The sequence below is a fragment of the Melanotaenia boesemani genome, chromosome 7 (genome assembly GCF_017639745.1).
Source record: "Melanotaenia boesemani isolate fMelBoe1 chromosome 7, fMelBoe1.pri, whole genome shotgun sequence".
NCBI lineage: Eukaryota > Metazoa > Chordata > Actinopteri > Atheriniformes > Melanotaeniidae > Melanotaenia > Melanotaenia boesemani.
Window position 1 is genome coordinate 38,803,773 of NC_055688.1, and position 11,857 is coordinate 38,815,629.

The 11,857-nt window shown below is 48.3% G+C and overlaps 1 protein-coding gene across 1 annotated transcript; it reads right to left on the reverse strand.

Annotated features, from left to right (window-relative positions):
- Positions 1 to 3,441: 3,441 nt before the first annotated feature.
- Positions 3,442 to 7,848, reverse strand: slitrk2 (SLIT and NTRK-like family, member 2). The gene has a single exon (XM_041991260.1). It carries the CDS (start codon positions 6,929 to 6,931, stop codon positions 4,223 to 4,225), a length of 2,709 nt encoding a protein of 902 aa, XP_041847194.1. The 5' UTR covers positions 6,932 to 7,848; the 3' UTR covers positions 3,442 to 4,222.
- Positions 7,849 to 11,857: the final 4,009 nt, after the last annotated feature.

Here is an 11,857-nt window from a genome sequence, read left to right on the forward strand (position 1 = left end):
GCAGCAGAAAAATCCCTCATTAAGACACAGAGCTGAGCAGAGTTCAGATTTCCTCCATGAATCTGAGAGAATTCCTGCTCATGAACCTGCATGTTTTCACGTGATTGACAGCTCATGCCACAGAAAGTCTCTCACCATTTTGGTTTTTATCCACCAGACGTCGTCACCTGTCTAAAAATAAACAACATGTGACATTATGTCTCATATTTACACACCAATTCAGCATCTTTCACTCATCATTAGTTTCCAGAGCAGCTTTCTCCACTCGCAATCCTCTGTATGTCCTATCAGCTCAGGAAGGATGGAAATACATCCGGTTCCATCACGTCTTTACATCTTAAAAGCTATTTTCACCAATTATAAGCCGTTTCAATCCCTCGTTAGAGTGGTCGGTCAGCGTGAATAAACACATTGTAGGTTCAAGATGGAGGGAAGCATTGCTGGTGTTTGTGATGTGGCCAGACGTGGAGGCAGACCTGCCGAGTAGCATCAGCCTGTTACAACAAGCTTCATTTCACAAAGCTACGAGCAGAGAATCCACAGTCCGTAGAACCAGCAGAAAAATGATGCAGCAATCTTCCTGCCATCTGTCGTTTGCTTTTATCAGAGATGAGCCAGTAAAATCTGCCGGCTCGTTTCTCTTTCAGAGGCCCGAAAGTTAAGAACCTGCCACCGTCCGCCTCAGCCAGGTTCGAGATGCTGAGAGGACGTGGCAAAGACGGAGACATGGCACGCCGTCGCCGCGGTGAAAACACATTCTCAGAGTCAGAGATGACAGGTCGCCATGACGCCAACATGACTGAGAGTGACTGAAGGGGAACGGCTGCAGCGGCTGGTGGAGGCGGGACGCCAACACAAGCACGCCGGACCAGGGAAGGAGAATGGATTGCAGCAGTCTGCGGCAAAATAATTAAAGTCCTATGTGTGTGAGAGGCTGGTGTTTCACGCACACACACACATAGCGTATTGCACAGAAAGCATGCACATGCACAAAGAAAAGTCCTAAAACATCTATTAGAAAGCAGGTGAAAGCAGCAGGCCTTACGCTTCAAAGTCATCTCTGAATCGCTTATCCACACATCCAGCCACCGTACAGGAATACCAATTTACAGTCCTCTATCATATCACTCAGAGAGGGGGGGGGGGGGTCACAAAGTACCTTTTATACATCTGAATCTTATCGTAGAGGGAAATAAAAAAAAAACACCTCTGCAGAGTTATTGACATTCACTTGATTTGGATATGAGTATATAAATGCAAATACTCGGCCACTCATTCACACATGCACACACACACACACACACACATACACACACACATACATGCTCATAAAAGAGTCCCAAGGCTGCGAGATGAGAGAAGAGAGTGTTCTGGGGAGAAAGCTTCCTCATTGGTGTGCAAGGCTGCACATGCTACAACCCTCCCTTATATCCCCTGTGTGTGTGCGTGTGCATGTGTGTGTGTGTGTGTGTGTGTGTGTGTGTGTGCGTGTCTGTGAGCCAGACTGTGTGCATGCATGTGAGCTCTCGCTCTCTCTCTCTTTCCTTCACTGCCACTAAAAAGACACAGAGGACCTATTGTGCCGAAGGAAGGAAAATCACTCTGTTCTCAGAAAAGAGGAGGAATGAAGAGCCCTTCAGACCCCCCCACACCGCCCCCCAGCCCAGCTCCCATTCACACAGCAGCTGAAATGGTGAAGCTTGTTAAAAAGGAAGCATGACAGCATTCACAGCTTTGCTTACCGCAGCATCTCCGCTGCTCACCGGGCGCCTCTGCACCACAAACCACCGATGAAAGCAGCTCCAAATTCCCTCTAAAAAAAGTTATGGCACCAAGGGGCCCCCGGAGTAAATGCATGACACGGGGGGAGAAAGGAGAGCAAGCAGAGGAGATATGAATGTTTGGAGCAAATGAGCTGTTTCATGCAGCAGAACAACATTAAAGCAGATGTTTTCCAGGTATTCAGAGCTGCAGTGCTCAGGGAACACAATTCAGCTGCAAACAATATTATCCCAGAACTCTGCTAACCCGGAGAGAACAAGGCTCCTGCCTGCTGATACTGGCTTATTGAAACAATACATCATGGAAGAACTGTGATTCTGTGGGGATTTGCTGACGTAAGTGTCCCAGTTGTTGACTTGATGGATGGGAATGAATGTGACTGGATCCAGTCTGAGACGGCAGGTGTGATGACAAAAGGAAACCAGATGAAGGATGAGTCCTGTTTACTCTGGTTGGCTGTTATTTTTACACTGATGGGAAACATCATTAAAAGGATCAGCTCAGCTGTAAATGGAACAACTGAAGCTGCAAACGTTTAGGCTTGCAGATAAAAATGGCAGATTTCTTCTGTAATGCAACGCATGAGCTGATTTCAGCCGGGAAGCTTTTACTCACTGGTGCACACATTACACCCCCTTCTGTTGCTGTCAGTCATCTGATTGCTGAACATCTCTGTGACTTCCATTCAACTTCATCTGCAGGCTGAGTTTCAGCTCACAGGGAACATTACAGGAGACAAAATTCTGTTGTTACCAGACCCCTCATCAAACCTATCAATGCCAAGATCTTCTAAAGAGGGTTTAAAATGATTATTAAAAAGGATTGGACAGTAAAACACGGCTTATTTTGGTCCATTTTTAATCCAAAGCAGCTTTAATGTCCCAATTCAAGCTCCATTCTCCACATTTTCCTCCCATCTGATTTCCCAGGAGTCACCCAGGAACCTGGATGAAAGTTAAAGCAAAGCAAATTCTCAAGCTGCTGATATTTTCCCTTCAGTCCAACCAAACCAAAGGTGATTAAGGAAAAAGCTGAAACCAGCAAACGTAGCCTGCATTAAACACAAACCCTCCAGCTTAGTCAGACTTCTTTCACCAGAGAAGCGAAACCTGATCTAAGAGAAGCTGGTCTGTCTGAGGCCTCGTCCTCAGAGGTCTCTGCAACGTTTCAGCACCTCGGACAGCAGCACCATCACCAGAAGAGACCAAGCGGAAGTAGAGAAAATGGAAAAACCATCAGACAAAAGACAGAGGAGGTGGGGGTGGAGGGTGGAAGGGAAGAGAAGAGGGAGAAGAGAAGAATTTGGCTCCTGGAAGGCCATTCACAGGAAACAGGCTTCAATCTGTCCACACAGCTGGGACAAAGACACAAAGGACATGATGAGACAGACATAAACCATGATCTGAAATCAGCTGGGAAGAGATGCAGCGTTAAATCACTGCTGCTGCTAACGAGCTGTCAGCAGGCAGCGTCTTCCGTCTGGTTCATCCCTTCCACGCAGGACGGAGGACCGGCCTCCATCTTCAGCTTATCCCCACAGGTGCCCCCCCCCAGATGGTTGGCGTGCACAGCAAGGGGGGGCTGCGGACGTTCCCACCACCACCACACAGACACATGCATCCGTGCACAGACTCGACAAACTTCAGCTCCAGATCAGGCTCTTGACAAAGTGCTTCAGTGAAAATTTAATGGAGCCATCTTGCTGTTCAGTATTGCTCCCCTACAAAGTTTTACATTTCCAGACACTTTCTAATCAGAGCTAAACACCATCCTGCCTCTCAACAAGTCGTTTCCCCTTCAGTCTCAGGTCCTTTTTTCCCATTTTTTTCCTTAAAACAGACAAAGAAGTTTTCTATTTTACACAAAGATTTGATTAAAATACATCACTTTCCAAAGAAAAACCAAAGCAAATAAAAAGACATTTCCATTTTGCAGAGCATCGTTGATAAAACAGTTGAGTGCAAAGGCACTTTCTGGAGAAGTATCATAAGATTTGACGCTTGTTGGATTTTGGGAAAAGTTATTGTTTCAACACTCACCATTTATCTGTGTAGCCTAAATATATACAGGAAAGTCCGTGTGTAGCCTGTCCTCCTCTACACAGTAATGATCTGACACAGGGACCAATCAGATACAGGATGAAGAAAACACTCAGTCGTCTTTTAGTCCTGCACATCAAATGCCTGCAAAGTCTTCTAGAATTTCATGTTTTAAAAAGAGAAGAAATAATTTATATTTGCTAGGAGAAAAAATAGAACTGCATAATAATATACCTCTTATATTCTTTTTATACATCTTGACAAGGAAAAGTAAGGAGAGAAGAAAAGGAAAAGAGACCAGAAGCTTCTGTTCGCCTTCAGTCCGTCTCGTGGGATTGAACACAGATAGATATTATAGATATATTGATTATTACCGGAAGTGTGTGGTTATTGTGGCTATCTTACAGTTGGCTCATGGCAGTCTGTTTCTCCAGAACCTCCAGGTAGTCCGGTTCTGTCTTTAGCTTCCCAGGGAGCAGCAGTGCAGGATGCTCATTGTTTTTGGAAGGATGTTCTGGCCCAAAGTATTTCCTGGGCGTGCCGTACAGCCCACATTTGTTCAACCTGTCCTGGTTGGTCACGTGCCGCCGGGCCGTTGCCGCCTCGTAAGGGGGCACGATGCAGGGCCTCTTAGGCAACGTGCAAAAGTTGTAGGTGAAAGGAGGGGCACCTGCAGCTTTGGGGAGCTCCTTGTTGGGCCTCTCCCCCAAGTTTTGATACAGCATCTCAGGAGGCTCCGAGGTGGTCAACCCACATGAAGTCGGACTTTTCTCCATGAAATTCAGGGTGCTGATCGTGTAGGCCCCCGGACTGCGGGTCAGGACGTCCTCCTTCTTTGCATCCAGGGGCCCAAAGCTGAGCTCCTTCAGGTGGCGGTAAAACGCCACCTGTTCGCCATCCTTCTGCATGTAAATGGGGTTCTGACACATGGAGCCCATCGGTGGAGGGATGTAGTTATAAACATGACTTTCAGAGTTTTTGTCTTGAGTTGGTTCAGGGGTGTAGGAGCCATACTGCACCTGGAAAGAGTTGAGGTCCAAGTTGTTGGCGCCCGTGGGGACGTGCTCCACCCCTTTCCGCCTCTTCAGGACGAAAACAAAGAGACCCGCCCCGAAGCAGACGGACAGGATGAAAACAACCAGGAGGCCAAGAATCAGGACGGAGAGCGGGACGTCGGGGTGCAGCTCCGGCATGTGGAGGCGCGACTCCGTGGGGCTCGCTGGGCTAAAGGAAGAGGAGGGAGAGGAGGAGGAAGAAGAAGAGGAGGAGGAAGAAGAGGAGGAGGTGGTGGCTTCAGTGGCAGCACTCATTAATGTGGGGGTTTTTGTGGCGGGGACATGGTGGGGGGGGGGCACCTCGCTGGGCTCGGGGCAGATGGCCTCATTGCGGAGTGAGCGCAGCAGGCGACCGGCGTGCTTGGACGGCGAATCGCAGGTGATCTCGTTGACCACCACGCTGGTGCTGGACAGCTCCATCCAGTTTTTCAGCGCCACGATGTGGCAGGTGCAGTCCCAGGGGTTCTCCTGCAGGTCGATCTGGATGAAGGCCGACAGCTGGTCCAGCACTCCCTGAACCGGGAGGTGGGAGAAGTGGTTGTTCCTCAGGTTTAGCCGCGTCAGCATGGTGCCCCCGAACACGTTGTCGGGCAGCGAGCGCAGCAGGTTGTTGTTTAGGAACAGAAGCTGCAGGTTGTGCAGAGAATTAAATGTTTGTGGAAAAATCTCTTTGATGATGTTGTATTCCAAATACAGATACTGGAGGGACTGCAGCCCCGCGAACAGAGACTGGGACAGGGTCTCAATGTAATTTCCATTCAGATAGAGCCTTCTGAGGTTGGTGAGGTTCTCGAACGCACCCTCCTGAATGACTGCAATCCGGTTATTTCCTAAGTGGAGCAGCTCCAGCGAGCTGTACTCGGCCAGGTCGGGTCTGTAGATCACCTGTAAGTAGTTGCCGGTGAGGTGGAGCTTCTTCGGGTAGGACGGCTTGGGGCTCAGCTCACTGATGTTATGCAGCTTCCTCTCCTGGCAGTTGATGTTGAGCCCGCTGTCCGGGTTCTGGGACGTGCAGACGCACACACTGGGACACAGCATGGGGACGGGGGAGCGTGTCTGGTAAACCATTATAGGCCCAAAAACATGTCTGTCCTTGGAGATGCGAGGGGTGGGCCGGTAGCGCATTTTGGGTGGGCGGGAAGCTTTGGGGGCGCGGGTGGGAGTGATGACGGCGGGGTGGTATGTTGGGTGTAGGGCCCCCTGAAAGTGAGAGTCAGATGGGGGGTGGACGCGCTCCCCGGCGTTTCTACGTGGACACAGGTCCTGCTTTATGAGCTGAGTGATGTCTTTGCCATGCAACCTGAACGGCGTCTCACACACTATGTCCCCCACAAAGACGGAGATGGTGTCCAGCCAGGACTTGAGGGGAATCAGGTCACAGGTGCAGTTCCAGGGGTTCTCCTCCAGCTGGATCTCCATGATGCCTCCGATGTGCTCCAGCACCCCAGCAAATGGCAGCATCTTCAGACGATTGCCACGTAAATCCAAGTGGGTGAGGAGCACAAAGCGGAAGATATTAGCAGGCAAAGACAACAGCAGGTTGTCGTTGAGGATCAACACTTTGAGCTTGTTCAGCTTACTGAAAGCACCCGGCTCGATGGCGCTGATGTAATTATAGTCTGCTTGTAAATACTCCAAACTCTCCAGCCCCGCGAACGTGTCCTCTTTAATCACCTCCAGGTTGTTGTTGTTCAGATGGAGCCGCTTCAGGAAGCGGAGGCCGTTGAAAGCTGCGGTTCTGATCTCCTGCAGGCCGTTATTCCCCAGATGCAGAGAGGTGACATTGCTGTAGTTGACAAACTCGTTGGCGCTGATCCGCGACAGGAAGTTTCCGTTCAGGAAGAGCTGGGAGATTTTATTGGGAGGCGCCTGGAACTGACTGATGGTGGTAAATCCTTTATTCTCACAGTTGATGTTGAGGATGTTCTCGCGCTCCTCGCAGGCGCAGCGCGTCTTGCAGATGTCTTTGAAGGCTGAAGTTTTGCGGCTCTCCGTTTCGGACGGTGACAGGCTGGTGACCGTGAGGACGCTCAGAAAGAGGACGCCGCTCAGCATCTTTACAGTCAGAAATACCGGTCCAGCATTTAACCTCGCAGCCGGAGCCTCGGATGGAGAGAAAAATATAAATACAAGGGTGTGAGTCCTCGCGGTGGGGAGGAGACGAAGAGAGAGGCAGGAGCGCTCACACACACACACATAAACACACTCACACACTAGCAAGCAGTCAGGCGCGCGGAGAACAGGCGCACCGCCGGTATTTGGTGTTAAAATGGGATCATGACGCGCAGGGATTGCGCTACTCTCTCCACTGACCTTCACGTCGATTCCAAAAATGAACAAAAATCGTAAAATGTAAGAAACAAAGAGTTAGTTCCGGGAAATATAAGAGAGAAAAAGGAGAAATCACCGCAAATCAGCGGGATCCTGCGGAGCTGATGGCTCGTTTTCAGACAGAAGCAGAGCAGGAACGTTTGGAGGAAAACAGACGCCGTCCCTCCACGCAGATCAGCTGCAGTCAGTCGGGCTGGAAACGAGCCCTCATCCTCTCATCCCGCCAGCCTCTCCGCAACAAACTCGCTTCTTTTCAGTCCAGGAGGAGGAAAATAAAACAAACAAAAATCACTTTATGAAATATCCGGCTATCACGCGCAAAAAGGCGCCATGACGCACGGCTGCTTTCCTGGTGCTAAACAGAGGGGCGAGGTGAAGTAAAGTCTGGAGGAGAAGAAGTGGAGGGTGACGAGAAAGAGAGAGCTCGCGGGAGGAGACGCGTTTTCTCGGAGCTGAGGCATAACTACAGCGCGTGCTGTCCGTCCTCCTCCGCTCCGCACACTGAGCGGCGCAGAGCTGTCTGCCGCTGCTGCCCGGGTGCGTGTGTGCGCGCGTACGTATGTGTGAAAGAGAGAGAGGAGCCCAGGGGCCCTTACGTCACCACACTGTCAACACAAGCTCGGCCTTTAACTGCTTCCACACTTAGTTTTACTTCAGCTTCGTTTAAACCACAAAAGCTCAACGTGAAGCTCCAAGAGCTTCTTTCCCTCTGAAAAGCTGCTTCTCCTCACAGCACAAACTCCAGATAAACATCTACAGTAGAGAGGAGGGAACATTTCAGACAGTTGCACAAACCCTCCTCCTCTCTGGGTTTTTTCTTTCCCTCTTTTCCCTTCAGCACGTGTACTGGCGACACCGCTAGGAGGCAGGAAAGGCCCAGAGCAGGATTTTCTTTTGTTTCCAGTGTTTATCTCCCACACTCACACAGCAGCCCGTGTTGTGTCAGCTTGTTGACATGTCATTATTATCAGACAGAATGAAAGTGAAAAGTGAGCACTTCTGTTCTACTCTGGGCCAAACCACACAATAAAACGGATATAATGAGGCTTCATACATCACAATTAAATTACAATAAAAAGAGACAAACAACCGTCGTCGTGCATGTGATGCAGAACGGCTCTAGCATGTGTGTTATTGTAGCAACCAAGCACATATTAATGAACGGCTCTTTAAATTTCCCTTTTAGACAAATTTTCACATTTTGTTCAACTTGTCAGCTGCAGCTGTGCAGGATCCTACAGTAACAGCTCCACCTGGATGTTCCTAACAGCTCCACCTGGATGTTCCTACAGTAACAGCTCCACCTGGATGTTCCTACAGTAACAGCCCCACCTGGATGTTCCTACAGTAACAGCTCCACCTGGATGTACCTCAGCTGACAGGTCGGAGCCTCCTATTGGATGATTCCTGCAGGGTGATCGTCTTCCAGCTGCAACTAGTTATTTAACCCCAACCGATGCAACGAGCAGCTTCTCATGTCTGAAACAACCATGAGGAAAAACACATCCGTGGTCATGGAGAAGATGTTAGTCTGGTCCAGAAGGGTCAGATCATCAAGCAGAGGAAACATCTCAGGAGAAGCAGAAACTAGAACTGTGTTCAGAACTGTCCAACTATCATTAAAACTGGAAGGATGGTGGGAACCATCGTCTTCCAGGAAGAAACGTGGTCAGAAAAACATCCTGAATGATGGTGATTCAGCGTTTGGTGGAAGCAGAAGGAAGAAAAACAGCAGTAGAACTCAGGACCATGTTTAATAGTGAAAGTTAGAACATTTCCACATGAACAATGTGAAGGAACTCAAGGGACTGAACAGCTGTGGGGCCAGAAGAAAACCACTAACCAGAGGAAAAGGCTTCAGTCTGCTAGGGAGCATAAAGACTGGACTCTGGAGCCATGGAAGAAGGTCATGTGGTCTGATGAGTCCAGGTCTACCCTGGTCCAGAGTGATGGAGCATCAGGGTAAGAAGAGAGGAGGATGAAGGGATGCAGCATCATGTCTAGTGCTGCTGTACAAGCCTGTGGGGGCAGTCTATGACCTGGAGTTGCTGCAGTTGGTCAGGTCTAGGTTCTGGTCTAGGTTCTGGTCTAGGTTCAGCTGGTACCTGAATATCCTGAATAAGCAGATTATTCCATCTTCCCTGATGGCTCAGTACAGGATTCATGGGGTTCAGACTGTGAAAGAGTGGTTCGGGGAACAGGACACATCATGTTCACACATGGATCGGCCACCACAGAGTCCAGACCTGAACCCCATGGAGGATCTTTGGGATGTTCTGGAGAAGACTTTGCTCAGTGGTCGGACTCTCCATCATCATCAGATCTTGGAGAGAAGTTAATGCAACACTGGATGGAAATAAATCTGGTGACGTTGCAGAAGCTTCTAGAGACGATGCCTCAGAGAAGCTGCTGGAATCAGAGATAAAGGCGGTCTAATGTCCAACGTTTCCAATGAGACCGGCTTGGTACGGAACGGATCTGTACGCATGTTTTTGATTTTCCACTGGTAAAAACTGGGAACATTTCAGTTCAATTCAAGTTTATTTATATCGCACAATAAAACAACTTCTGTGGATTAACAGGCTTCACAATTCCAACTGTAGTCAATAAATGCATAAACCTCAAATAAAAAATAAGCATAATGAAATCACGTCAAGCCAAGGTAAACTCCACTTTTTCTAGGATTTGAAGGCTGGGTTTCAGTCTGGACTTAAACTGACCAACAGAATGTGAGGACCTGACAGACAGAGGGAGGCTGATCCACAGTCTGGGCAGCCATGGAGACGCTCCATCACCTCTGCTTTTAGCCTGGCTTCATAACAATAAATAAAACCTTAAATTTGACACGAAAACAGACAAGAAGCCAACACTCAAAACAGGGCAGGTATGTTCATGCTTCATAGTTTTAGTCAGGAGGCGGGCTGCAGTTTTTTGTCTAATCTGAGGAGCCCTGGTCCAGCCGAACATACAGAGCTCTACAATAATCCAGATGTGAAGTTACAAATGCCTGGATTTCTCTTTCAAAGTCGGTCTGGAAAGAAAGAATTTGATTGTGGCAAGAGTCCTCAGCTGAAAGATGTTAGCCTTGATAACAGTTGGTCAGATTTAAGTGAAGGGTCAACCAGCATATCCAGCTCAATCTTTTCTACTTGTTTGGGATCCTTCTGTTGGGGTCCCAGTCTTACTGATGTGACCCTGAAGGGTGGAGCTGGACACACTGCAGGTCACTGATTGGTGGAAAAATTCATCACTTCCTGTGTGACTCAACAGTCAGAACAAAGTAGGAACAGTTCCATGTTTAAATATATGGTGGATTTATTTTTACATAAAGCCACATGAGAAAAAGAAAGAAGACAACCTGCGAGAGTTCCAGGAAGGCATCGCGTCATGAAGGCTCCATTCACACTGCAGCTCAGTTCCCATTTTTTACCCACATGTGACTCATATCAGAACTTTTGATGACAGTCTGAACGGAGCTAATTCCACTTTTTTTAAAAGGCTTGACCCAGGCCACTTTCCTGTGTGGTCCTAGATAGGATACGAATCCGATCTATCTGGAAGCGACATCGGTCTGAACGGTCATGTCGCATTTCATCCGACTTTGACGTCACAGAAGTGACATCACGATATTTACTGTGTTGTTGTCTTTTCCTTTGTTTATTGAAAATGAAAACGACTAAACACCAGCATCGCTGTAAATGTATGAACGGATGAAGCAAAGTGAAGCAGTGAAGGAGGGGCGGGGTGTATTTACAGTTAGCATGTGTTAGCGAGCGGGTCGGATCACGTTTTAAATCCTACATCATCGGGTCGGGTCCAGATGTCTTTGGAAGATATCCAGGGGTCGGGTTTGGTGATCGTCTTAACGGGCGCGGGTTGGTAAAACTGGACCCGTGCAGGACTCTGCAGACCAACTCGGCTGAATTGTCAGTTCATGCTTCTGTACCGAAGGAGGAGCCACTGCTCCACCAAAGGCCACGGTTAACCTCCTTTTTCTTTACAGCAATTTCCACCAGGTGCACATCTACTTTTGACAGAGAACGCATCCAGACAGAATCCAGACAGGAAATCAGACAGGGAACAATGTAAAATCTTCTGTTTATTTTCAAAATACCCCCCCCCCCCAGTCAGATTTGTGACCTCTAAGCCATGTAAACATTATGTTAATAATCAGTCAGGGGGTCACAGTGTTTTTTTTTTTTTTTCATCATGGACGACGAGCTCCTTCTTCACCACGACAGACCGATGCAGAGTCCGCATCACTGCAGACACCGCACCGATCCGCCTGTCCATCTCCCTCCCTCCTTCCCTCACTCCTGAACCCCAAAATACCTGAACTCCTCCACTTGGGGCAGGACCTCATTCCCAACCCAGAGAAAGAACTCCACCCTTTTCCGGCTGAGGAACATGGTCTCAGATTTGGTGCTAGGCAACGATTAAACTTTATTGCATGACATGCTGCAATTAATCACGATTAATCACATTGTTACACGCAAATTGTCTCTTTCCTGTCGTTCCTGTCCTACAGCTATATAAAGAAAATGCAGTAAATTTTGGTAAAATATTTCTTCATATATAAAATCAAAAATTTATGAGAAAGAAGGATGAAATGTTCAGGATTTACTAACTAAAAGGTAAAAAGTCAGCAGG

Bases quoted from the DNA above. Each gene is read 5' to 3' on its own strand.
- slitrk2 (XM_041991260.1), bottom strand. From the start codon at position 6,931: ATGCTGAGCGGCGTCCTCTTTCTGAGCGTCCTCACGGTCACCAGCCTG.